General features: G+C 41.5%; 1 protein-coding gene across 3 annotated transcripts; it reads left to right on the forward strand.

Annotated features, from left to right (window-relative positions):
* The first annotated feature begins 4,841 nt into the window (after positions 1-4,841).
* On the forward strand, positions 4,842-27,110 carry psma4 (proteasome 20S subunit alpha 4). 3 transcript variants are annotated; one of them, XM_021564892.2, is made up of 9 exons: positions 4,842-5,094; positions 11,049-11,073; positions 11,203-11,245; positions 14,379-14,541; positions 14,621-14,698; positions 17,924-18,012; positions 18,290-18,420; positions 22,527-22,650; positions 26,846-27,110. In XM_021564892.2, the coding sequence occupies exons 2-9, from the start codon at positions 11,071-11,073 to the stop codon at positions 26,998-27,000; spliced, it is 786 nt and encodes a 261-aa protein (XP_021420567.2). In that variant the 5' UTR covers positions 4,842-5,094; positions 11,049-11,070; the 3' UTR covers positions 27,001-27,110. The 3 variants fall into 3 exon arrangements, with proteins under 3 accessions (XP_021420567.2, XP_021420576.2, XP_021420584.2); XM_021564901.2 differs by lacking the exon at positions 4,842-5,094 and adding an exon at positions 10,444-10,468; XM_021564909.2 differs by lacking the exons at positions 4,842-5,094; positions 11,203-11,245 and having other exon boundaries at positions 11,052-11,073.
* Positions 27,111-27,863: the final 753 nt, after the last annotated feature.

A 27,863-nucleotide genomic window follows, 5' to 3' on the forward strand; every position in this document is an offset into this window, starting at 1 on the left:
TGATGGATTCGACTTCTGTTTACTTTCTTATTGCAGCGCAACAGTGGCAAACTTGCCGGAGTAAATTATTTGAGCGTCAATTTATAGAGAATAAAAGTCAAGTAAACGTGTGTGTGTGTGTGTGTTGTGTGTGTGTGTGTGTGTGTGTATATATATATATATAAAAACGTCCCCTTTTCAGGACCCTGTCTTTCAAAGACAATTTGTAAAAATCCAAATAACTTCACAGATCTTCATTGTAAATGGTTTAAACACAGTTTCCCATGCTTGTTCATTGAACCATAAACAATTAATGAACATGCATCTGTGGAACGGTCGTTAAGACACTAACAGCTTACAGACTGTAGGCAATTTAAGGTCACAGTTATGAACATTTAGGACACTAAAGAGGCTTTTCTACTGACTCTGAAAAACACCAAAAGAAAGATGCCCCGGGTCCCTGCTCATCTGCGTGAACGTGCCTTAGGCATGCTGCAATGAGGCATGAGGACTGCAGATGTGGCCAGGGAAATAAATTGCAATGCCCGTAATGTGAGACGCCTAAGACAGCGCTACAGGGAGCCAGGACGGACAGCTGATCGTCCTCGCAGTGGCAGACCACGTGTAACAACACCTGCACAGGATCGGTACATCCGAACATCACACCTGTGGGACAGGTACAGGATGGCAACAACAACTGCCCGAGTTACTCCAGGAACACACAATCCCTCTATAAATGCTCAGACTATCCACAATAGGCTGAGGGGCTGGACTGAGGGCTTGTAGGCCTGTTGTAAGGCAGGTCCTCACCAGACATCACAAGCAACAACGTTGCCTATGGGCACAAACCCACCGTCGCTGGACCAGGCAGGACTGGCAAAAAGTGCTCTTCACTGACGAGTCACGGTTTTGTCTCACCAGGGATGAAGGTTGGCTTTGCGTTTATCATCGAAGGAATGAGCGTTACGCCAAGGCGTGTACTCTGGAGCGGGATTGAGGTGGAGGGTCTGTCATGGTCGGGGGCGGTGTGTCACAGCATCATTGGACTGTGCCTGTAATGACAACAAGCTATCTCAATGCTGTGCGTTACAGGGAAGACAGACATCCTCCTTCCTCATGTGGTACCCTTCCTGCAGGCTCATCCTGACATGACCCTCCAGCATGACAATGCCACCAGCCATACTGGTCGTTCTGTGCATGATTTCCTGCAAAACAGGAATGTCAGTGTTCTGCCATGGCCAGTGAAGAGCCCGGATCTCAATCCCATTGAGCACGTCTTGGTCCTATTGGATCGGAGGGTGAGGGCTTGGGCCATTCCACACAGAAATGTCCAGGAACATATATATATATATATATATATTACAGTTGAAGTCGGAAGTTTACATACACTTACGTTGGAATCATTAAAACTAGTTTTTCAACCACTCCACACATTTCTTGTTAACAAACTATAGTTTTGGTAAGTCGGTTAGGACATCTACTTGGTGCATGACAAAAGTGATTTTTCCAACAATTGTTTACAGACAGATTATTTCACTTAAAATTCACTATCACAATTTCAGTGGGTCAGAAGTTTACAAACACCAAGTTAACTGCCTTTAAACGGCTTGGAACATTTCAGAAAATTATGTCATGGCTTTAGAAGCTTCTGATAGGCTAATTGCCATACTTTGAGTCAATTGGAGGTGTACCTGTGGATGTATTTCAAGGCCTACCTTCAAACTCAGTGCCTCTTTGCTTGACATCATGGGAAAATCAAAATAAATCGGCCAAGACCTCAGAATTTATTTTGTAGACCTCCACAAAGGTCTGGTTCATCCAGCAATTTCCAAACGCCCGAAGGTACCACGTTCATCTGTACAAACAGTAGTACGCAAGTATAAACACCATGGGACCATTCAGGCATCATACCGCTCAAGAAGGAGACGTGTTCTGTCTCCTAGAGATGAATGTACTTTGGTGCAAAAAGTGAAAATCAATCCCAGAACAACAGCAAAGGACCTTGCGAAGATGCTGGAGGAAACAGGTACAAAGGTATCTATATCCACAATAAAACGAGTCCTATATCGACGTAACCTGAAAGGCCGCTCAGCAAGGCAGAAGCCACTGCTCCAAAACCACCATAAAAAAGCCTCTGGTCTGATGAAACAAAATATAACTGTTTGGCCATAGTGACCATCATTATGTTTGGAGGAAAAAGGGTGAGGCTTGCAAGCTGAAGACCACCATCCAAACCGTGAAGCACGGGGGTGGCAGCATCATGTTGTGGGGGTGCTTTGCTGCAGGAGGGACTGGTGCACTTCACAAAATGGATGGGAACATGAGGCAGGAAAATTATGTGGATATATTGAAGCAACATCTCAAGACATCAGTCAGGAATTTAAAGCTTGGTCGCAAATGGGTCTTCCAAATGGACAATGATCCCAAGCATACTTCCAAAGTTGTGGCAAAATGGCTTAATAAGGACAACAAAGTCAAGGTTTTGAAGTTGCCTTCACAAAGCCCTGACTTCAATCCTATTTAAATTTGTCGGCAGAACTGAAAAAGCATGTGCGAGCAAGGAGGCCTACAAACCTGACTCAATTACACCAGCTCTGTCATGAGCAATGGGCCAAAATTCACCCATCTTATTGTGGGAAGCTTGTGGAAGACTACCGGAAACGTGTGACCCAAGTTAAACAATTTAAAGGTAATGCTACCAAATACTAATTGAGCGTATGTAAACTTCTGACCCACTGGGAATGTGATGAAAGAAATAAAAACTGAAATAAATCATTCTACTATTATTCTGACATTTCACATTTTTCATTTTTATTTCCGCTTTTATTTCTTTCATCACATTCCCAGTTGGTCAGAAGTTTACATAAACTCAATTAGTATTTGGTAGCATTGCTTTTAAAGAGTCCAAGGCTGGGTTTGGTCCCCAGCGGGTGGGCCTGGCTCCCAAGCAGTGATGGAAAAATCCCAATTGTCATACTTGAGTTAACATAAATATACCTTATTAAAAAATGACTCAAGTGAAAGTCATAGAGTAAAAAAGTCTACAAATATTTGGTTTTAAATATACATGTAAAAAGTATAAAAAGTAAATGTAACGCCAAAAACATACTTTAGTATCAAAAGTAAAAGTTTTAATAATTTAAAATCCCTTATATTAAGCAAACCAGACAGATAGCCAGGGGCACACTCCAACACTCAGACATAATTTACAAACTAAGCATTTGTGTTTTTTGAGTACACCAGATCAGAGGCAGTACGGATGATCAGGTGTTCTACTGATAAGTGCGTGAATTTTCTGTCATGCTAAGCATTCAAAATGTAATGAGTGCTTTTCGTTGTCAGGGAAAATGTATGGAGTAAAAAGTACATTATTTTCATAAAAGTAAATATTTTAAAGCAATGCTACCATTGCTTTTAAGTAAAAATAGTAAAAAATCTAAATACTAAAGTACACATACCCCCCAAAAATACTTAAGTCGTACTTTAAAGTTTTTTTCCATAAGGAGTTTATACCACTGCTCCCAAGTGGGTAGGCCTGTGCCCTCCCAGGTCCACCTTTCGCTCCGCCCCTGCCCAATCATGTGACATCCATAGATCAGGGCCTGCATTTATTTGACTGATTTCCTTATATGAACTGTAACTCAGTAAAATCGTTGAAATTGTTGCATTTATATTTTTGTTCAGTATAAATATTACCTAGATATTAGGCCATTCATTAGCTAAATATTAGGGCCATAGGCAAAATATTTACCTGTCAAAGTGCAAGAAAAATAGGTAACCAGATTATGAAATAGCAGATCTGTAGTGTGTTTTTCCAGGATTTGCTCAGTGGTGCACGGGCACACAAAGCTCCACTGTGAGTGAAATCAAATCACATTTTTATTGTCACATGCTTTATAAACAACAGGTGTAGACTAACAGTGAAATGCTTACTTTAGAGCCCTTCTCAACAATGCTGCATACAGTAAGAAATAAAAAATTATAATAGAAAAAAATAAGTAACATGAAGAATAAATACACAATGAGCAATGATAGCTGGGCTATATACATGGGGTACCAGTACCGACTCCTTGTGCAGGGGTTCAAGGAAATTGAGGTAGATATGAACACATAGGTATTAGGTAGGGGTAAAGTGACGAGACTACCAGATAGGCCTAGGACTACGTTTTTAGACAATAAAAGTATTATACCTGGGCTACAACAACACAGTGCAATGAGGAATGTATTATTGATATCAAGTGAATACACATTTGTCTATAGGGTGTAAACTGCAGTGATGTAGGCTAATTTGAATATCCACTCACATTTCCTGTTTTGTTTCATGCTGAATTCACTACATAGGCCAACAGCCTGATTATGCAACCATTTGGATCAGTTTGGGTCTATTCTCAACAGTTTAGAAGGTCCAGAAAGCTACGTTAGCAGGCCACTCATATGGTATAGGCCTATTTTGTCAGGATGTAGCCCGGTGTTAAGATAGGCCCACTGTAGGAAAATATCAGCTTTTCCTTTCCATCTCCCAGCTTGTTACACCTCGATCACACATACAGTTTCATTGTGCAAAATGTTACGCAACATCATCTGGATGTGTGTGCAACAAAAGTTAAACATTCACCTTTTCTGTCAAGGCGTCTACGGATACAATTTCATGCATAAGTTTGATAAATCCAACATATGTACCACCAGTGGAGACTGCTGAGGGGAGGACAGCTCATAATAATGGTCGTAATGGAGTAAATGGAATGGCATGTGTTTGAAGTATTTGATACCACTCCACCTATTCCGCTCCAGCCATTACTACGAGCCCATCCTCCCCAATTAAGGTGCCACCAACCTCCTGTGTACATCACACGGAACGCACTGCAAGGCAAACGCAGCATTCCATTGGAAATGAATGTACTTCTGATGTACCAAAACGCAAGAACACTGTCGGTGTGAAGGCCTTAATGCTGTAGCTCATTTTATTCAGAAATCAAGAGAAAGCGTGCATCTGTCCTCCGGTAGGCTACAGAAAATACGTCGAAATAAGTATCCAACAAGTTTTTGTAGTCTGGCTTTTCCTGGGATGGACTCAACAAGATGTATAAGGAATAGCCGTGGCAGCTGAGAGGCCAGGTGAGTAATTGTGCAACAGAGCAATGAAGATAGACAGGCTTGAGATGTAGCCGATATCCTAAATTAGAAGCGTATGCATATTAGCCCACAATTCATAAACTCAATGTTAGGCTTAATACTGCAGTGAATATATCCAGTCAATTTACACAATGAAATATATATATTTTTAAATTAGATGATACAATCATAGATCGCTTACACTATGAGCGCTCCCTCCCAGTCCCCGGGTATGCAGCTCGAAAATCTACCTTATTGTTTCAGTTTTTTAGGGACAATAATTGTATTATACCTAGGCTACAACAACACAATGCAATGAAGAATTGTATTATTGTTTTCGAGTACAAAACTCTAGTATGGGCTGTAAACTGCAGTGAATAGCCTATGTAATTTGAATAACCGCTCAAAAGCCTGTCGTTTAGAATGCATATTAATTTCATTTCAAAATAACTGCATCTAGCCTGCCTGACTGGGCAACCATTTGGATCAGTTACGTTTTTTATTTTCTTGGCAGTTTAGCCTACAAGGGGCAAACACATTAGCAGGGCAGTCATACGGTGTATTTTGTCATGATGTATGGGCTAACAGAAACATGCTTATGCATGGATTTCTAGTGTCGCTCATTTGAATTATAATAATGCGTGAACACAAAATAAGTTGTATCCATAGTTTCCGCGTTTGGCTTCTGTGTTTTTTAAAACGTTCTAAAATGAAGGGGATACTGAGAAGGAACTGCCAGATGCATCATAATAGCCCGGAAGTAAAGCTGCACTAGGAGCCAAATTTTAAATGGAATAGGTTGAATACATGGAGCAGGGTATAAACACTTGCATTAAAACACTATTTAAATGTATTTTCGGGAAGGGATATGGTCATCATTCAATTATTACATCAAATATATACATCTCATGGTAGTGGGTAGTTATTTTATATATTTTTTCACAGGTCCATTATTTTTTGCAAAAGTCTTATTAGCGACCTTATATTTTTGGCAGCCCTGGTGTGAAGGTTGAGGAATGGAAGAGCAGACTGTCATATCGCAGATAGAACAACGAGACGGATATTTCACTGGATGTAGGGCCCATACACGTGAAGCATCCAGTTGGAGTTTCCACTCACTACCAAATCTGGTGATGAGAGGAAGTCCCCATGGTTGGCAGTGGGAGAAAATTGAGTTTTTTTCTCATAGATAAAACATTTGATCTCCATACAGTTTTCTGTTTCCATAACTAGAATCTGTTACAAACAGAGTGGACTGTGTTGTGTAGAGCAATGACAAATTGAGCACACATGCACTTCAAAGAGTAGGCGAATAAATGCTTGAACACACCAATAGAATCTCACTAGCTGGTGCTTGGCTCTGCACATCTTGCTTGTTCTGCCCACTAAGATGAATTTACTCCCATTGGAAACGACACAACAGGATCTGGTCTATCTTGGGTTAGTTATACAAGTCTTTGGTCATATAACCATAAATATTATTGATGTGCAATTTGGAATTACAATTTAAGAGGACTAAGTAGCAAAACAAATCTCAGATCTGTCCTGTTTGGGTGCAATGTAAGACTGCATATCATTCTTAACTCTTCAGAGCGCACTGATGCACAAGTGATAGGCCTACATTGTATATCATGCTGACTACACCGTCTGCGTGTGTGAGCGTTGCAAAATAAATGTACACATGCATGTTATTCAATAATTTAATCCAAAGCTTGCACGTCAATGAGCGTCTGCGTAGCCAGGTGCTAAAATAGAATTTGGTTCTATTTTTGACGCTTGACATGCTGCAAGTCCAGCCTCTCTGATTTCTTCTTAGGTTTTTAGGAGCATATACCCATGTGGGTGATTTGAAAGATGACTGAGGTCCACACTCCAGTCAAAATTGTTTGCCAACCGACATATAAAGGCCATAGAAGAAGACTAAAGGAGGAGAGATTACTAGAAACTAACTAGGTTTCACCTTTTATTTGTGGATTAATTGTTGGAGTAGCCAACACATGATTTTGTGTGACTCAAAATTGGTAAAAATTCTACAAAGATCCAGAAAAAAAGGACCTTGTGCATTTCAGGTTAAATAACAACCCAATGTTTATGTCCCAGGACAAAGAAGCTAGCAATAGCCAGCTAGATAGGTAAATATTCATAAATGTTTCATGTGTTTTGACCTGTCCCCAAATTAATATAGTTGGTTCAGAGTTTATTTGGATATTTCAACCTATGGGTCCTGATCGCATCTGGTGTGGATGGACAAAATCAAAATGCATGGTCTAGCCAGCACAACTCAGTGAAACATAAGATATTACCAATTTTAATGTCCCGTTGGTAGGATATTCATGATCATAGCTCGTCTATTTTGTTATCCAATGATTGTACGTTGGCTAATAGGACCGATGGTAAAGGTAGATTACACACTCGCCGTCAGATCCTTACAAGGCACCCCGACCGACGTCCCTGAAAACTCTGTCTCTTTCTCCTGCGAATGACAGGGAAGTTGGCCTTGTCGGGTGTAGGAAGTAAATCCTTTGCGTCCGACTCGTTAAATTAAAACATATTTGTCCAGTTCGAGATGAGTAATCGCTGTCCTGATATCCAGAAGCTATTTTCGATCATAAGAGACAGTGGGAGAAACATTATGTACAAAATAAGTTACAAATAATGTGAAAAAACACACACAATAGCACAATTGGTTAAGAGCCCGTAAAACGGCAGCCATCTCCTCCGGCACCTATTATGGCCATTGCACTACTGACGTCACGAACTGCAGTAAGAAATCCATTGCCATCTGCGCCCATTCAACATAGCCTATGTTTAAGTTTTTATTACTTCTAAATAAAATAACTTTTTGGGGTTCTCATACGCTTTCACTGATGTTTTGATTCTTGCTTGAACACTTGCTAAGATTATATTTGGTTGTTATCTTTGCAAAATAACTATTTTGGATGCAGCAGTTGTTAGCTAGAATGCTAACTTGCATAACCTAGGACGTAGGTGCATTACTAATCAGAGGTCATAGAGGGGGCGGAGGATACGAACTGTACCTCTCAAAGGACCAAAATAACAAGGGTTACATAAGCATAACTCAGGAAGTGTAGCGGAAATGTTGTTTCCTCAGATTGAGGCACCATAGCTGTAAGTGTATATTTTATATTTGAAGGATTCTTTCTCGCTGATGAAAGATAATGGCCATATGTTTCAAAGCTGTGTCGCAAGTGATGATTATTGATGTTTCTAAACATTAAAACACAGCATTGGGATTTTAGTTCACATGAGTCAATCGTGAACGTAGGCAGTGGTGTAAAGTACTTAAGTAAAAATACTTGAAGTACTACTTAAGTAGTGTTTTGGGGGTATCTGTACTGTACTTTACTATTTATATTTTTGACAACTTTTACTTCACTATATTCCTAAAGAAAAGTATGTACTTTTTTACTCCATACATTTTCCCTGACAACCAAAAGTACTCCTACATTTTGAATGCTTAGCAGGACAGGAAAATGGTCCAATTCACACACTAAGAGAACATCCCTGGTCATCCCTACTGCATCTTATCTGGCAGACTCAGGAAACACAATTGGTTCGTTTGTAAATGATGCCTTAGTGTTGTAGCATGCCCCTGGCTATCTGTAAAAACAATAATAATTATGTAATCTAGTTTGCTCCATATAAAGAATGTTAAATGATTTATACTTTTGACACTTAAGTATATTTTGACACTTATATATATATATATATTTTTAGACTTACTCAAGTAGTATTTTATTGGATGACTTTTACTTGAGTACTCTTCTATGAAGGTATCTTTACTTTTACTCAAGTATGACAATTGGCTAATGGCTGAAAACTGTAGGTAGAAGGCAGAATGCCCCTGAGTTTGAGAGCTATGTTCAAAGCATTGATCTTGAAAATGTAATCTATTTCTATTTTCTTTTCTAAAGCTATCTATCCGGATTTTGGATATTGGATGGGATTAAATGCATAGAAATAGAACGAGAGTCCCCATTAAACTCAATTATTTGTATTTCTATGCATTTAATCCTATCCAATAGGTGAAATCTAGAAATCCAGATAGATCATTTTTGAAAAACTGGGCACTGGAGTGCAAAACACTTGCCAAGTCCTCCACAACACTAGGTGGCATAGCCGAGGCAGTTTTATTTGTTATTTTTTTATTTCACCTTTATTTAACCAGTTAGACCAGTTGAGAACAAGTTCTCATTTACAACTGTGACCTGGACAAGATAAAGCAAAACATTGCGACACAAACAACACAGTTACACATGGAATAAACAAACGTACAGTCAATAAACAATAGAAAAGTCTATATACAGTGTGTGCAAATCAAGTAAGATAAGAGAGGTAAGGCAATAAATAGGCCATGGTGGCAAAGTAATTACAATAAAGCAATTAAACACTGGAATGGTAGGATGTGCAAGATGAATGTGTAAGTAGAGATACTGGGGTGCAAAGAAGCAGTAAAATAAAACAATATGGGGATGTTGGGTGGGCTATTTACAGATGGGCTGTAATGATCAGTAAGCTGCTCTGACAGCTGATGCTTAAAGTTAGTGAGGGAGATATAAGTCTCCAGCTTCAGTGATTTAAATATATATATATACTTTTTGCAATTTGTTCCAATCATTGGCAGCAGGGAACTGGAAGGAAAGGCGGCCAAAGGAGGAGTTGGCTTTGGGGATGACAAGTGAAATATACCTGCTAGAGCACGTGATATGGGTGGGTGCTGCTATGGTGACCAGTGAGCTGAGATAAGGCGGGACTTTACCTAGCAAAGACTTATAGATGACCTGGAGCCACTGGGTTTGGCGATGAATATGAAGCGAGGGCCAGCCAACGAAAGCATACAGGTCGCAGTGGTGGGTGGTATATGGGACTTTGGTGACAAAACGGATGGCACTGTGATAGACTAGATCCAGTTTGCTGACTATTGTGTTGGAGGTCAAGGATCGGTAGGATAGTCAGTTTTACGAGGATACGTTTGGCAGCATGAGTGAAGGATGCTTTAATTTTGGATTGGAGGTGCTTAATGTGAGTGGAAGGAGAGTTTACAGTCTAACCAGACACCTAGGTATTTGTAGTTGTCCACATATTCTAAGTCAGAACCATCCAGAGTAGTGATGCTAGATGGGCGGGCGGGATCTGTCTAAAGTCATAGTGGCCGGTCTTTAAGATTGTTGAGATAATGGGCGAAAGGCTTCTTACTCCAGTACAGTAGGTGGCGGTGTATGCACCTTAAATTGGATGTGGTCCTCCAACCTAATCCCGAAGAAGAAGTCGAAGGGGAAAAAAAGTACAACAAGGAAATATCTTTGACAGTATTTTTTTCACGCCGGCTACGTTAGGTTACAACTCAAGAGAAGGTGTATGACAATTTGCGTTGTATATTTCAGCTTTTAGTTATCCCTTTAAAAAAAATGAGAACACGCGTATTGCTTTGCACAGTAATGATATTGTAATTCCTGTAATTTAGCTAGCTAGCCATTTCCTTTAACATCTGTAATAGTGGATGGAGTGGGGAGCTAGTGAGCTAAAAGTTGCTGCTTCATGGTAGCTCGAGAGCTAGCACTTAGCTAGCAAGCATACTAATTGATAGAGCTTGCGCTATTAAAAAAGTTGTAACTATGGCATAAACAGAAGTTAACGTTAACTTGCAATGAATCAATCCATATTGGTGTGTACATATGTTGTCCTTATAGCGAATTATTTCAAAATCCTCAGGTACTACTGCACTTTCAGTTTCACTCTGCTGGCCTCCGTACTAGCGCAGGCAAACTAGCTAACGTTAGCCATAGCTATGACAAGCAAGCGCTGAAAAACTAGAATACCGGCATGGATAAATATCAATCTGGCAGAATGAGTTGACTAAGCCTTTAGCAACTTGCTTATCACATAGTGGAGTTGATGAATTTGTTATCTAAACATTATTTGTTTAATCTCCACAGCATTTTAAAGGAAACTACTAAGATGGTGAGTATCAAAGCAACCTGAGATCTAAGTTTTTGTAATGGAAGCCAAAGAAACTGATGGAAGCGCAACAGCAATTTATGACAGTTTGTAGTCTGCCCTATGTAGTGTGATATTGTTGACCTTTTACAGTCTCGTCGATATGATTCAAGAACAACCATCTTCTCGCCTGAAGGTAAGATTGAGCCTCTCAATTTATAGGCAGTAAAGTTATTGACAACTGATGGACATTCATGTTGGAATACTTTTGAATGCATCCTTCACTTGCTCCTTGAAATAAGATGGATCAAATACAATTGGATAGGTGAAAACTTATATCCTACTGCGAAGTTTTACAAATCTAATCATGTCAGATCAGTTATTTCTTCATCTTGGGCCAGCCATTAGGCAGGACTAGGCTGCCGCCAGTTGGCAGATTGACAAGGGCGTTATTTTCTGAGCTGAACTGATCCAGACGAACCTCCAACAACACAAAATCTCACAATTCTACCCAAAAACAAAAACAATTTGTCAGCCTGTGTCATATGGGCTTTTTAGGTGAGTGTTGATGCCACCCTGTGATAGGCAGTGCCCACTTTGTCAAAGGCAAGGACGCAAATGATTTATATTGTCCATTCAAAGCACTCCTCTCAAGGCTGCTGTTGGAGCGAGTCACCTCCACCAACATTCTGTCAACAAAAATGATCGAACATAAATCATGTAGCAAATATAGCATATGGTAAAGAGTATGTGGTCTTCTCTGTAGCCTACAGGCTGGAGATAAATGTATGACAATGTAATGAGACATAAACCTTTTACATCATGCAGGTTTCTCTGATCAAATAGCCTAACCTAAATGGCGCCCAATCAAAAAAATAAATAAATGTGCTGACCTGTTGAACAACATATCCTAAAAACAGGACAGGCCAAAGTAAAATGTAGAATATGGAACGGACAATCAGGCTACTCCATGAGTTTCATGGACAGCAGTTGTCATGATCAGTGATTTCAAGTTTTTAACTCAATATTTTATGGGCTGATCATAGCGAAAAAGAAAATACTTCTGCATTTCCTGCTGTGTTAACATATTGCAAATCGGTTTATGAGAACTCCTGATAAAGTTGGGTATCTGATATTCGGAGCTTAAATAGCCACGTCGATTAGTGACAGGAAAGAGGACTAATAAAGCCAATGCAACGGCCTGTTTTAGAAACGGTGGGCCTACCACATAGATAGCCGCTCCTAAAATTACATTTCAGGTGACACTGTAGGCTATACCTCAGTAAGCGCGGACCGCCGCTGACGCCTTTTGGACCTATTTTCTTGGTCCGGACATATTTTTTTGGTGCAGTTCGGATCGGCCTTGATTTCCATATCCACGGACTTTGCAGTTTGGTCTGGACCAAATCCGAACCAATCATAGACGTCTAATGTTTGGTTCAGATTTTGTCTGGTCTGTACAGACCTTGATTTGGCCCAAACATAGATGTCTTTAAATTATGTATTTTCACCATATCATAACTTCAGTGTCTGGTAAATAGTTATTTTCAACGTCATTTTGCTTACTGTTCTAGTCTTGTGGGCAATTTTAGTCTCTAGCGTAGAGCGTCAGAACGGCCCTGTCTTATTTTCAGCAAACTTAATGTGTAAATATTTGTATGACCATAACAAGATTTAACAACTGAGACATAAACTGAACAAGTTCCACAGACAGACTAACAGAAATGGAATAATGTGGCCCTGAACAAAGGGTGAGGTCAAAATAAAAAGTAAGTCCGTATCTGGTGTGGCCACCAGCTGCATTAAGTACTGCAGTGCATCTCTTCCTAATGGACTTCACCAGATTTGCCAGTTCTTGCTGTGAGATGTTACCCCATTCTTCCACCAAGGCACCTGCAAGTTCCAAGACAAATGGCCCTAGCACTCACCCTCCAATCCAACAGGTCCCAGACGTGCTCAATGGGATTGAGATCCGGGCTCTTTGCTGGCCATGGCAGAACACTGACATTCCTTGCAGGAAATACTGCACAGAACAAGCGGTATGACTGGTGGTATTGTCATGCTGGAGGGTCATGTTAGGATGAGCCTGTAGGAAGGATACCACATGAGGGTGGAGGATGTTTTCCCTGTAACGCACAGCGTTGAGATTGCCTGCAATGACAACAAGCTCAGTCCGATGATGCTGTGACACACTGCCCCAGACCATGATGGACCCTCCACCTCCAAATCAATCCCGCTCCAGAGTACAGGCCTCAGTGTAGCGCTCATTCCTTCGACGATAAATGCGAATCCGACCATCACCCCTGGTGAGACTAAACCGCGACTCGTAATTGAAGAGCACTTTTTGCCAGTCCTGTCTGGTCCAGAAACGTTGGGTTTGTGCCCATAGGCGACGTTGTTGCCGGTGATGTTACAACCGGCCTACAAGCCCTCAGTCCAGTCTCTCTCAGCCTATTGTGGACAGTCTGAGCACTGATGGCGGGATTGTGCGTTCCTGGTGTAACTCGGGCAGGTGTAACGATCAGCTGTCCGTCCTGTGTCCCTGTAGCGCTGTCTTAGTCGTCTCACAGTACAGACATTGCAATTTATTGCCCTTGCCACATCTGCAGTCCTCATGCCTCCTTGCAGCATGCCTAAGGCACGTTCACGCAGATGAGCAGGGACAATGGGCATCTTTCTTTTGGTGTTTTTCAGAGTCAGTAGAAAGGACTCTTTAGTGTCCTAAGTTTTCATAACTGTAACCTTAATTTCCTACAGTCTGTAAGCTGTTAGTGTCTTAACTTATTGTTTATGGTTCATTGAACAAGCATGGGAAACAGTGTTTAAACCCTTCACAATGAAGATCTGTGAAGTTATTTTGGATTTTTACGAATTGTCTTTGAAAGACAGGGTCCTGAAAAGGGGACGTTTCTTTTGTTTCGTTGTGCTGAGACACAGGCAATTCCATGGTAACGGAGTTGCGCAGCGACTCAGATTTTATCACAGTAATGTATACCAAACAGAAACAATGATTTCACAGTTTAACAAACCATAGAGCTCTATGCACAAGGACTACTTTTAACATTTTCCACTGACAATTTTACAAAAACACATTTACAGGAACTGTGGAGATGCAGTATTTGGTCAAAATAAAACTGAAGGAGGTTTTACCCCCAAACTTTGCATCTGCACAGTTATTCCAGGAAAGTCTTTTTTAATTTTGTATTATTTCTTACTGTGTAAATTGTTCAAAGTAGTCATTGTGCATGGAGTTATATGGTTTGTTAAAATTTGACATTCCGTTACCATGGAATTGCCCACACTTATCATTTGCCATCTGTCATTGGCAGGCCGCCTATACCAGGTAGAGTATGCCATGGAGGCCATTGGTCACGCTGGCACTTGTCTGGGGATTTTGGCCAATGACGGTGTGCTGCTGGCGGCTGAGAGGAGGAACATCCACAAGCTATTGGACGAGGTGTTTTTCTCAGAAAAGATCTACAAGCTGAATGAGTAAGTTGCTGTCAAGCAGAAGTGCCCTTCCATTGCTTCTACTGGCTTGTGTGACATTTCCTCTTGTCTTGTGTTGCAGGGATATGGCGTGTAGCGTGGCTGGAATCACATCCGATGCCAATGTACTGACCAATGAGCTGAGACTGATAGCACAGAGGTGAGCAGGGGACCACCTAAGAGATGAATAGAGCACTGATATGTATAGGATTGATGCGCTTCATAGCTATGATGAAGCATAATAATAAATTAGGAAAAAATTTTGGAGAACCGAAAAGACAATTGTTTTCTTTACCAATGACCAATGACACTGTTCCATTTTACAGGAATGCACTATATATACAAAAGCATGTGTACATCCATTCAAATGAGTGGATTCAGCTATTTCAGCCACACCTGTTGCTGACAAGTGTATAAAATTGCGGCCACAGCCATGCAATCTCCATACGAAACATTGGCAGTACAATGGACTTACTGAAGAGCTTGGTGACTTTCAACATGGCACCGTCCTAGGATGCCACCTTTCCAACAAGTCAGTTCATCAAATTTCTGCCCTGCTAGAGCTGCCCCGGTCAACTGTAAGTGCTGTTCTTGTGAAGTGGAAACTTCTCGGAGCAACAACGGCTCAGCCGCGAAGTGGTAGGTCACACAAGCTCATAGAACGGCACCGCCGAGTGCCGAAGTGCGAAAAAAATTTGTCTGTCCTCGTTTGCAACACTCACTACAGAGTTCCAAACGGACTCTGGAAGCAACGTCGGCACAATAACTGTTCGTCAGGAGCTTCATGAAATGGGTTTCTGTGGCCGAGCAGCCGCACACAAGCATAAGATCACCATGCACAATGCCTAGCATCAGCTGAAGTTGGTGTAAAGCTTGCCACCATTGGACTCTGGAGCAGTGGAAATGCGTTCTCTTGCGTGATAAATCACGCTTCACCATCTGGCATTCCAACTTACAAATCTGGGTTTGTCAGATGCCAGGAGAACAATACCTGCCCGACTGCATAATGCCAAATATAAAGTTTGGTGGAGGAGGAATAATGGTCTGGGGCTGTTTTTCATGGCTTTGGCTAGGCTCCTTAGTTCCAGTGAAGGGATATCTTAACGCTACAGCATACAATGACATTCTAGACGATTCTGTGCTTCCTACTTTTGGGGAAGGCCCCTTCCTGTTTTCAGATGTTTGCGCAGGTGTCCACACACTACCTGAGCAAACGTATCTAATTTACATAAGTATTCACACCCCTGGGGCAATACATGTTAGAATCACATTTTGGTAGGGCCTCCCGATGGGCTCAGCGGTCTAAGACACTGCATCGCAGTGCTTGATGCGTCCCTACAGACCCGGGTTTGATCCCGGGCTGTCACAACCAGCCGCGACCGGAAGACCCATGAGGCGGCGCACAATTGACCCAGCGTCGTCTGGGTTAGGCGAGGTTCCGGCCGGCTGGGATGTCCTTGCCCCATCGCGCTCTAGCGACTCCTTGTGGTGGGCCAAGTGCATGCACGCTGACACGGTCGCCAGTTGTATGGTGTTTCCTCCGACACATTTGTGCGACTGGCAACCGGGTTAAGCGCGCAGTGTGTCAAGAAGCAGTGCAGCTTGGCAGGGTCGTGTTTCCGAGGACGCATGGCTCTTGACCTTTGCCTCTCCTGAGTCCGTACGGGAGTTGCAGCGATGGGACAAGACTGTAACTACCAATTGGCTATCATGAGAATTTGGGAGAAAAAATTGTTTAAAAAGTACAAAATAAGAATAACCTTTAGCAGTGACTACAGCAGTGAGTCTTTCTAGACAAGTCTCTAAGAGCTTTGCACACCTGGATTGTACAATATTTGCACATTTTATTATTTTCAAAAATCTTCAAATTGGTTGTTGACCATTGCTAGTCTTGCCCTAGATTTAAAAGCAGATTTAAGTCAAAACTGTAAGTCGGCCACTCAAACTTTCACTCTCTTCTTGGTAAGCAACTCAGTGTAGATTTGGCCTTTTTTTATTTTAGGTTATTGTCCTGCTGAAAGGTGAGTTAATTGCCCAGTGTCTGGTGGAAAGCAGACTGAACCAGGTTTTCCTTTTAGGATTTTGCCTGTCCATTTATTTTGAATCCTGACCAACTCCCCAGTCCTTAATGATTTAAAAGCATACCCATAACATGAATCAGCCACCACTATGGTTGAAAATATGGATAGTGGTATTTGGTAATGTATTGGATCTGACCCAAACACAGCCCTTTGTATTCAGGAAAAAATTTGAATTGCTTTTCCATTTTTTGCAGTATTACTTAAGTGCGTTGTTGCAAACAGGATGCATGTTTTGGAATATTTTTATTCTGTACAGTCTTCCTTTTTGCTCTGTCAATTAGGTTAGTATTGTGCAGTAACTATACTGAACAAAAATATAAATGCAACATGCAACAATTTCAATAATTTTATTGAGTTACATTTCATGGAAGGAAATCAGTCAATTGGAGATAAAAAATATTAGGCCTTATCTATGGATTTCACATGATTGTGCAGCCATCTGTGGCCCTGGGAGTGCATAGGCCCACCCACTTGGGAGCCAGGCCCTGCCAATCAGAATGAGTTTTTCAGAAATACTCCATCAATACTTTCATCAAGTGTCTGGGTGGCTGGTCACAGATAATCCACAGGTGGAGGTCCTGGGCTGGTGAGGTTACATGTTGTAAGGCCGGTTGGACGTGGTACCAAATTCTCTAAAATGACGGAGGCGGCTTTTGGTAGAAAAATGTACATTAAATTCTCTGGCAACATCTCTGGTGGACATTCCTGCAATCAGCATGTCAATTGTATACTCCCTCAATTTGAGACATGTGGCATTATGTTGTATGACACAACTGCAGATTTGAGTAGCCTTTTGTTGTCGCCACCACAAGGGGCACCTGTGGAATGATCATGTTTAATCAGCTACTTGATATGCCACACCGATCAGGTGGATGGATTACCTTGACAAAGGCTAAAATGCTCACAAATAGGGATGTGCTCAAAATTGGAGAAATAAGCTTTTTAATGCGATTGAAACATTTCTGGGATATTTTATTTCAGCTCATGAAACATGGACCCAACAGTTAACATGTTGCACTTTATAATTTTGTTCAGTGTGTTTGCCTGTTCTAAATAAGATCGCTAGCTAGCTAACGTCATGTAGAATGTGTGTCTTGCTAATCACACTCTGAAAAATTTTCTGTAGAAATCTCACACGCTCCGGCAATCCAAACCAGAGTAGCGTGTTTCATATGTGAAAATGCCCTAAAGGTAGCCTAAATTTCAGTCTTTGTGCCTTTTTGTTGCTCCTAAATAGTTTATTGAAGCTAGTGATGAAGCAACATTGTGGAAACGTATGGAATTCCTCTTCTCCCTTCCCACAGATACCTACTGCAGTACCAGGAGCCTATCCCCTGTGAGCAGCTGGTTACAGCTCTGTGTGACATCAAACAGGCCTACACACAGTTTGGAGGTAAGTTGCGGTCTACACCAGATGAGGCTTTATTCAGTAGCACTCTCCAATGAAACTAGAGCGCTGTGTCAATTGGAAGGCCATTATGTTTAGCTCACTGCTCCTCAGTACTGTAATTTCAAGTGTGAAGTTAAGTGGCTGGTCTGGCCACCTTCAGTGTAAAAAGCAGTGTCTTCTGAATTCATGATTGCCTTTCGATCTCTGAGGTTGTTCAAAAAGCAAAGTTGACATTATAGATACCATTCTTTACATTTCTGTTTGTGCGGTTTGACCACAGGGAAAAGGCCCTTTGGCGTGTCTCTGCTGTACATGGGTTGGGACAAACACTATGGTTTCCAGCTCTACCAGAGTGACCCCAGCGGCAACTACGGAGGCTGGAAGGCCACCTGTATCGGCAACAATAGTGCCGTAAGTCCCTCTTAACATTGGATGTGTTTACGTGCTGCGTTCTTCATCTGTTGTGGCAAATTGCAATCACCAGAGATGGACCACGGGTCGACTGGACAAATTACCCATTTTTGTTTTTTTTGTCAGCCCTAAATCCCCTTTATATAAAGCAGCCTGTTTCTGTGGTAGATTATCAGATGACCTGTAGTATACTTTGAGATTTAGGTTGGTTATGGAGAACCAGTACATGAACAGTACCATAATACTGGTTCCTACATTACTACCGCACCCGATTTCACTTAGTCCACCAAAAGACCACTCATCAAAGACCACTCACTCATGGCTGCACCTGATTTCCCCCTCTTTGTCCGTATGCTGTGACGTCTCTCCTGCAATAAATTTAATGATGAAACTATGCAAAGCTTGGGCACCAGAGGGCGGCAGCTGTGCTTCTGAAGGTCTCTGCATGTTGGAAAGGTGCTCATCATTGGACAGATTAAAAGAGTAAACTCAAATGTTTCACCACACAGGATTGTTGTATATGATGTCTCAGTCTTTGACTAACCTGAATATCAAGGACATGTTTGCTTAGCCAGATTGTGTGTGCATTTTTGCCAAATGGAATGGCATCAAGCACATAGAACCATGTTTTTGATACCATTCCACTCATTTTGCTCCAGCCATTACGACGAGCCCGTCCTCCCCAGTTAAGGTGCTACTAACCTCCTGTGCTATACAGTGCCTTCAGAAAGTATTCATACCCCTTGACTTTCTAATTCAAATCAAAAGTTTATTTGTCACGTGTGCTGATTACAACAACACCTTACAGTGAAATGTTTACTTACAGGCTCTAACCAATAGAGCAGAAAATGTATTCTTCAACTTGATTGAAGTCCACCTGTGGTAAATTCAATGGATTGGACAGGATTTGGAAAGGCACACACCTGTCTATATAAGGGCCCACAGTCGACCAGTGCATTGCAGAACAAAAACCAAGCCATGAGGTCGAAGGAATTGTCCGTAGAGCGCTGAGACAGGATTGTATCGAGGCACAGATCTTGGGAAGTGTACCAAAAAATGTCTTCAGCATTAAAGGTCCCCAAGAACACAGTGGCCTCCATCATTCTTAAATGGAAGAAGTTTAGAACCACCAATACTACCTAGAGCTGACTGCCCAGCCAAACTGAGCAATTGGGGGTAAGGAAGGTGACCAAGAACCTGATAGTCACCGACAGGTTCTAGAGTTCCTCTGTGGAGATGGTTGTCCTTCTGGAAGGTTCTCCCATTACTGCAGCACTCCCAACAATCAGGCCTTTATGGTACAGTGACCAGACAGAACCCACTCTTCAGTTAAAGACAGCTGGCTAGGAGTTTGCCTAAAGGCACCGAAAGACTCAGACCATGAGAAAAGACATTCTCGGAAGAAACCCAGATTTAACTATTTGTCCTGAATGCAAAGTGTCATGTCTGGAGGAAATCTGGCACCATCCCTACATTGTAGCATGGTGGTGGCAGAATCATGCTGTCAGGATGTTTTTCTGTGGCAGGGACTGGGAGACTAGTCAGGATCAAGGGTAAGATTAACTGAGCAAAGTACAGAGATACTTGATCCTTGTGCTCAGGACCTCAGACTGGGGCGACGGTTCACCTTCCAACAGGACAATGACCATAAGCACACAGCCAAGACGACGCAGGGGTGGCTTCGGGACAAGTCTCGGAATATTCTTGAGTAACATTTTAATTGAGAAGGTTTTGGGGGAAAGTATTTGTCAACCCACAAGGCGCTTATCACATCAATTGCTAGTGATGGGCATTCCCAGTCTTTTCTGTGAGCCCAATTTATTTGGCTCTATTCACCTAAAAGTGCTGTTCATTTGGATCATCTCTCCTTGCTATTGTTCCTGCACTGAGGAATTACCGTCTTCAGAGAATGTTTTTATAATTCATCTGCAGATCAGCAGTAGTAACTGTTTGCAATTCTGGGAGCCAAATGAAAGTCTCTTCACATATGTGATTCGCTCCCGACATTCACCAAAAAGAGCTGTTAATTCGCGAACGACCCATCACTACTGGCTACACACGGTGTGATTGACAAATGCCTGCACCACACAGTAAAGGGCAATATTGCTGGAAATAATTAATAAGCAGGTATTTGGCTTTTTAAGCTAATAGTGGCTAACCAGGGGTGAGAGAATGTTGCGTTGGTTAGATAGTAGCTGGGATCTTGCAGTGTCTGATACTTGAGATTTGTTTGACAGTTTGTGGTGGAACACGGGGAAATTGCATATTCTTTCAGAATTGTTTGGTGAGCTACTTATAGGTGGTCTGCGAGCTGCTGTTAGCTCACGGTCGACCTGTTGGAGACCCCTGCTAAAGCCTACAAAATAAAGTGTGCCTCTTTGCCCTGTCATTGACACTTCAGACAGTCACATTTGATAGGCCTATGCACAATTCACAACATCTCTGTCACAGACATGAATCCTGTTACAATTTCCCCTCGTGCCTTTGAATTATCTTCTGTCCTAGAGCCTAGGCTGGTTTCCAATCCCACTGAAACCCCAAATCCTGACTTCTGTCTCGCATGGAAATTCCTAACTTTATTCTGTCATCCAAATGCATTATCAAAAAGCACATCTTTCAACCGATGAATGCCAAAAAAACGCCATAACACTTCACCCGCATCTTTGCGCTGTCTCGTAAATTATGCACGTACGAGAGCTTTCGGCAGAGATCAATCTTGGTATTTTAACTACTCTTAACAAAAATATAAAAGCAACATGTAAAGTGTTGGTCCCAAGTTTCATGAGTTGAAATAAAAGATCCCGGGGAACTTGTGCAAAAAAATCTTATTTATTTTAAGATTTTGTTTACATCCCTGTTAATGAGCATCTCATTTGACAAGATAATCCATCTACCTGACAGGTGTGGCATATCAAGAAGCTGATTAAACAGCATGATCTTTCCGCAGTTGGACCTTGTGCTGGGGACAAACGCCACTCTAAAATCTGTAGTTTTGTCACACAACACCACAAACATCTCAAGTGTGAGGGAGCATGCAATTAGCATGCTGACTGCAGGAATGTCAACCAGTGCTGTTGCCAGAGAATACATTTTTTATTTCTATTCCTTAAGCCGCCTCATTGTCGTTTTCGAGAATTTGGCAGTACGTCCAACCGGCCTCACAACCATGTATGGCAAGCGATTTGCTGACGTCAACGTTGTGTACAGAGTGCCCCGTGGTGGCGGTGGGGTTAAGGTATGGGCAGGCATAAGCTATGGACATTTTATTGATGGCAATTTGAATGCACAGAGAGATCCTGAGGCCCATTGTCATGCCATTCATCCTCTGCCATCACCTCATGTTTCATCATGATAATACATGACCCTGTGTTTCAAGGATCTGTACACAATTTCTGGAAGCTGAAAATGTCCGAGTTCTTCCATGGCCTGCGTACTCACATGACATGTCACCCATTGAGCATGTTTGGGATGCTCTGGATCGACGTGCACAACAGCGTGTTCCAGTTCCCGACAATATCCACCAACTTCGCACAGCCATTGAAGAGGAGTTCCACTGGCCACAATCAAAAGCCTGATCAACTCAATGCGAAGTAGATGTGGAGGAATGGGCCAAAATACCAGCAACAGTGTGTGAAAACCTTGTGAAGACTTACAGAAAATGTTTGACCTCTGTCATTGCCAACAAAGGGTAAATAGCAAAGTATTGAGTATTGTTATTGACCAAATACTTATTTTCAACCATAATTTGCAAATAAATTCATGAAAAATCCTACAATGTGATTTTCTGGATTTTTTTTCTAATTTTGTCTGTCATAGTTGAAGTGTACCTATGATGAAAATTACAGGCCTCTCATCTTTTTAAGTGGGAGAACTTGCACAATTGGTGGCTGACTAAATACTTTTTTGCCCCGCTAATTCTTTTGTAATATTGTATTTTTCTCACAGGTTTGTGGGATCGTCTGGACAATAATTTCTGGCCATTTAGGGGACCCTTTTTGGCTCACCAGCACCCCCAGTGTCTTCTTAATTTAACTTTAAAGTGTGTTTCTTTTTTTTCTCAGTGTTGTGTTAAAGATGTTAAGTGTCTTGTTTGTGTCCTCTCCAAGGCGGCCGTGTCCATGCTGAAGCAGGACTTCAAAGAAGGAGAGATGGCTCTGTCCTCTGCCCTGGCTCTGGCCGTCAAAGTGCTCAACAAGACTATGGACGTCAGCAAGCTGTCTGCTGAGAAAGGTGTGTGTTAGTGAAAGATTGCCATTCAATCAGAATGGAATATTACTCAAATTGGGTGTTAATGGACCTTTTTAACATAAGCCATGTTGACGTTGGCAGTTTGAAGTGACTCAGATATTTCAGGCCACATTTCAAACCACCTTTGTAGGTTGTTTAAAGTCAGATGCAAATCTGATTCCTGCCCTAGGGCTGGGTAGGATACCCTATTTTACTATATACTGGTGTTGATGGACGGACCGGGCTGGGTTTTTACTTAACGGCATTTGTAATGTTGGTTTGTTAAATGTGATCCCCCGTGTGTAACATCCATTTTTATAGTTGACTTTGTTACTTGAGTCATCTCTCTCTATGCCACTTTCTACACAGACCTAGCCCCGACCCCTGTCACTCAAGGAGCGCAATTTGTTGTTCCGCGAACATGAGAGAGAGACACTTGCGTTCAGTCTGCATGGTCAATGCAGCACATGCAACAATGCTTCTTACTATAAATCCACTAGTGTTCTATACTGAACATACTCATTCTCTACAAAACTAAATTCTCTTCAGCATCCCACCTCCTCAGACGATCCCGCAGGTAAAGAAGCTGAATGTGGAGATCCTGGGCTGGCGTGGTTACACGTGGTCTGCGGTTGTGAGGCCAGTTGGACGTACTGCCAAATTCTTTAAAATTACGTTGGAAGCGGCTTATTGTAGAGAAATTAACATTAAACATTCTCTATTGACATTACTGCAGTCAGCATGCCAATTGCACGCTCCCATCAAGACTTGAGACATCTGTGGCCTTGTGTTATGACAACTGCACATTTGAGTGGCCTTTTGTCCCCAGTACAAGGTGCACTTGTGTAATTATCATGCTGTTTAATCAGCTTCTTGATATGCTACAACTGTCAGGTGGATGGATTATCTTGGCAAAGGAGAAATGCTCACTAACAAGGATGTAAAAAATGTGTGCACAATTTGAGAGAGAAAATCTTTTTGTGTGTATGGAACATTTCTGGGATCTTTTATTTCAGCTCATGAAACATGGAACCAACACTACATGTTGCTTTATATTTTTGTTCAGTATATAATTACACTATTAGTTTGTTTCATACATCTGCAAACAGCTAGTTTGTTTTTTCTTAGCAAGTTGGGCCTAAATCTTGTTAGTCACTAATGCTAGTTAGCTGGCTAGCTAGCTAATAAATGTACTGAGTCAGAGTAAAAGTAATTAGCTATACAGCCTGATAATACCAGTAATGGTGTAGACTTAAATGCGCGTGTTTGTGCAACAGGATCTTCTAAATCAGTGGTTCCCAAACTTTTTATAGTCTTTTCAAACATTCAACCTCCAGCTGCGTGCCCCTTCTAGCACCAGGGTCAGCGCATTCTCAAATGTTGTTTTTTTCCATCATTGTAAGCCTGCCACACACTATACAATACATTTTTTTTAAACATATGAATGAGATTTTTTTGTCACAACCCAGCTCGTGGGAAGTGACAGAGCTCTTTATAGGAGGACCAGGGCACAAATGATAATAATCAATAATTATGCTCTTTATTTAGCCATCTTACATATAAAACATTATTTGTTAATTGAATATTGTGAATAACTCACCACAGGTTACTGAGAAGGGTGTGCTTGAAAGGATGCACTTAACTCTGCAGTGTTGGGTTGTATTGGAGTCGGTCTTAAATAATTCCTATTCACAGTCTGTGCCTGTATTTAGTTTTCATGCTTGTGAGGGCTGAGAATCCACTCTCACATATGTACGTGGTTGCAAAGGACATCAATGTCTTAACAGCGCGATTTGCCAAGGCAGGATACTCTGAGCGCAGCCCTATCCAGAAATCTGGCAGTGGCTTCTGATTTTAAATTCAATTTTCACAGAACCGCTTGTTGCAATTTTGATGAGGCTTATATCAGTAAGTGGACTGGAGGCAGGGCATGAAAGGGATAACAAATCCAGTTTGTGTCATCTGTTTCGGGAAAGTACCTGTGTAATTGCGCACCCAGCTCACTCGTGCTTCGCTGTATCACATTTGACATTGTCCGTATCTTGAGTTCATTTGCACACACATCATACAATGATGGAAAGACCTGTGTTGTCCTTGTTAATGCAGACAAAAAATATCTCCAACTTCTTAGCCTCAATTTTGTCCCGCACATTGAATATAGAGGCCCTGTAATTCAGATCATTCAGGCGAGGGGAAAAAACATCACCCAGATAGGCCAGTCGTGTTAGAAACTCGTCATCGTGCAAACAGTCAGACAAGTGATAATTATGGTCAGTAAGAACTTTAAGCTCGTCACTCAATACATTTTTTTTTTTTTTAAGTGTCAATACTTTGCCCTTTGATAACCAGCGCACTTCTGTATGTTGTAAAAGCATTACATGGTTGCTGCCCATATCGCATAATGCAGAAAATACACGAGATTTCAGGGGCCTTGGTTTAACAAAGTTAAAGTCCAAAACGTCTTTCAAGCTGTCAGGCATTCCCTTGGCTGCAAGGGCCTCTCGGTGGATGCTGCAGTGTACCCAAGTGGCGTCGGGAGCAACTGCTTGCACGAGTGTTACCAATCCACTAGGTCCCCTTGTCATGGCTTTTGCGCCATCAGTACAGATACCAACACATCTTGACCACAAGTCCATTTGATGTCGTCCCTGTCCCCCCCCCCCCCCCCCCCATGTCTGACATCCAGCTGTAACACACACAATTCACTGGCTTGTATGCGAAGCAGTAATTGTTTCAAAATAGTGTTGTTTGATGAAGGCATTGTCTATAGTTTTTTTTTTTCCTTTTTCCCCCAGCATTGTCCCAGCCATATCTGCGGCAGCTGGAAGAATTAAGTCGGTAGCTCACCATATAAGACTCTTCTAGGCTCTTCTTATTAATGGTATCTGTTGCGTTTATTCATGTCTTACTACTCAAAAGTAGTCTTTGTTCTCGCTCAATAAACTCCTGTGGCTTATTTTTCAAATTGTCATATTTCATTTCAAAATGTCTGCGCAAGAGTGAAGGTTTCCCACAAGAAAGTAATGGTTAATGTGATTGGATGTTAATTATTTGACTAGGCTGCCTGTATTTGACTTAGTGTGGTTATTTCACTAAACACTAGATAGTTTAATTGTATTTTTGGCAGTGAAACGAGGTTCCTCAGGCGAGGGCAAAAAACCTCACACAAATGTATAGCCCCATTTTGGAAAATATAAATGTACTGTTTGAAAATGTGAAGGAAAAAAATATTAATCACATTTTTATTTGGCGTAACCCGACGGCATTGCGCGTACCCCTGGGGAATATACAAGGCATGAATGGTAGCTACCAGAAGTAGCTAAGAGTAAGGATTCCATGTAGCCAAAGATTATAGAGTCACCTATGAAACACTTTATCAACACTTTGGTTCCTACCCTGTCACAACTTTTATTATTCGACAACATAAATACCGTCATATTGTCAATTTATTTTTCAATGCTGTGATATATTTTGGCCATATTGCCCAGCCCTATCCTGGACATGTGACTTGTTTGAACGGTCAAATCTGATTTATTTGCCCTCAAGTGGTTTTTATATCGTTTATTGCTAGCTACTCTGTTTGGCAAGAACATTTGTCGCTAACTAGCTTGTTAATTGTTTACAAACAAATTGGTAATTGTTTACAAACAAATTGGTGATTGTGCTAGAAAGCCAAAAAGGTCTAGTTATGAAAGTTATCATTTTGAGGCTTTAATAGTGTTCTTATCCTATGATTTAGAACATTCAAAGGAAATGGAAAATGTCCATGGCAGGCATTGTCACCGTAGCTTGCTACTTAACTTTTGAGGAATGGGAAACAAGCACCACCATCAATCAGCTTACACACTGCACACACACACACTGTTGTTACTATAACAACTATCATAGACTTGTCAGCAAATGACTGCTGTCTGAAAACACACACACCCATTTTGGTCACTTGTAACTTGCTGTTTGAACAGTCCAGTAGTCCAAAATGGATTTGAAATACTGATTTGAGCATTAAGGCCTGCTGTGTGAACAAGGCTTTATTTGCATATACTGTATATGCGTGTCTGTTGTATTGCGTTTCTCATTTCCCCCCTTCCAATCTCCTTAAGTGCTAAATATTCCCCCCAAAAGTTATGTTCTTGGTTTACATGCTGGGTGGTAGCTTCCTTTTTGTAACCCTATGTGTCTCCGCTTTGGTGTTATCTAGTGGAGATCGCCACTCTGACCAGAGAGAACGGAAAGACTTGCATCAAGGTGCTGAAACAGAAGGAAGTGGATGAGCTGATCAAGAGACATGAGGCGGAGGAGGCCAAAGCGGAGAAAGAGAAGAAGGAAAAAGAGCAGAAGGAGAAGGACAAATGAGTGGCCCACATTGTTACTTTTCTGTAAAAAAAATTAAAATAGTTCAGGTTTTCTAAATTGTTCTTTGACTATCTGTTGTATTTCTTTAAATAAAGGCAAAATACTATACATGTCTGGCATCTGCTGAATGATGTTTATTCAGAAAGCTAGGGCTGACTGCATGTTTTCTGTGTAACAACTCTGTACAAAACTCAGCCTCTACACAGTCTAATATTTGTCACACTACGTTTGTAGTGTGTCATATATTAATCATATGAGCCATCTTTTGAGAACACAGTATGTTTGAGAGGGAATATGTGACTTATGCCGTAAGCTATATGCTGAGCCATCAGTGCTGAGGAAATGTTCATATCATGTAATGTGGAGAATATTGAAGTTCCCTAAATGTGCTTACGCAACATCCATATTCCATGCGCTTTTCTGGTGGAATTGGCGGATATCAGATGCAACGTAAAAGATGAGTCGGTCATTTTTAGAAGGGATTAGTTATTGATTCTACCTTGCTTTAATTCTGCTGACCTGATCCTCGAACCCTGATCGCTGTACATGCAGAAAAGGGACTTCTGCATAAGGTCGTGACTGACATCCATGCGGTAAGAGCGTCAATCTGAAGGCTTGTTGTGTAAAGTGAAGATTAAGGTCAGAAGAGACTGACTGTCCTTTTTTGCACCGCCAGGGATTAGTGATGGGAGCCAGAATGGCAGCTGGGTTTCTGCTGTGTCAAAGTCATGTTGCATAAAACATTTTGTGTGGAAAAAAACGAATCGAAAATGTGTTGTACTGTACATCAGCCTTACAACCTGAGTGTGTACAGGACCTTGTAACCCAGCAACAAAATAGGCCCACATTCAGACTAAATAAAT

Source organism: Oncorhynchus mykiss, chromosome 2, assembly GCF_013265735.2.
Source record: "Oncorhynchus mykiss isolate Arlee chromosome 2, USDA_OmykA_1.1, whole genome shotgun sequence".
Lineage (NCBI taxonomy): Eukaryota > Metazoa > Chordata > Actinopteri > Salmoniformes > Salmonidae > Oncorhynchus > Oncorhynchus mykiss.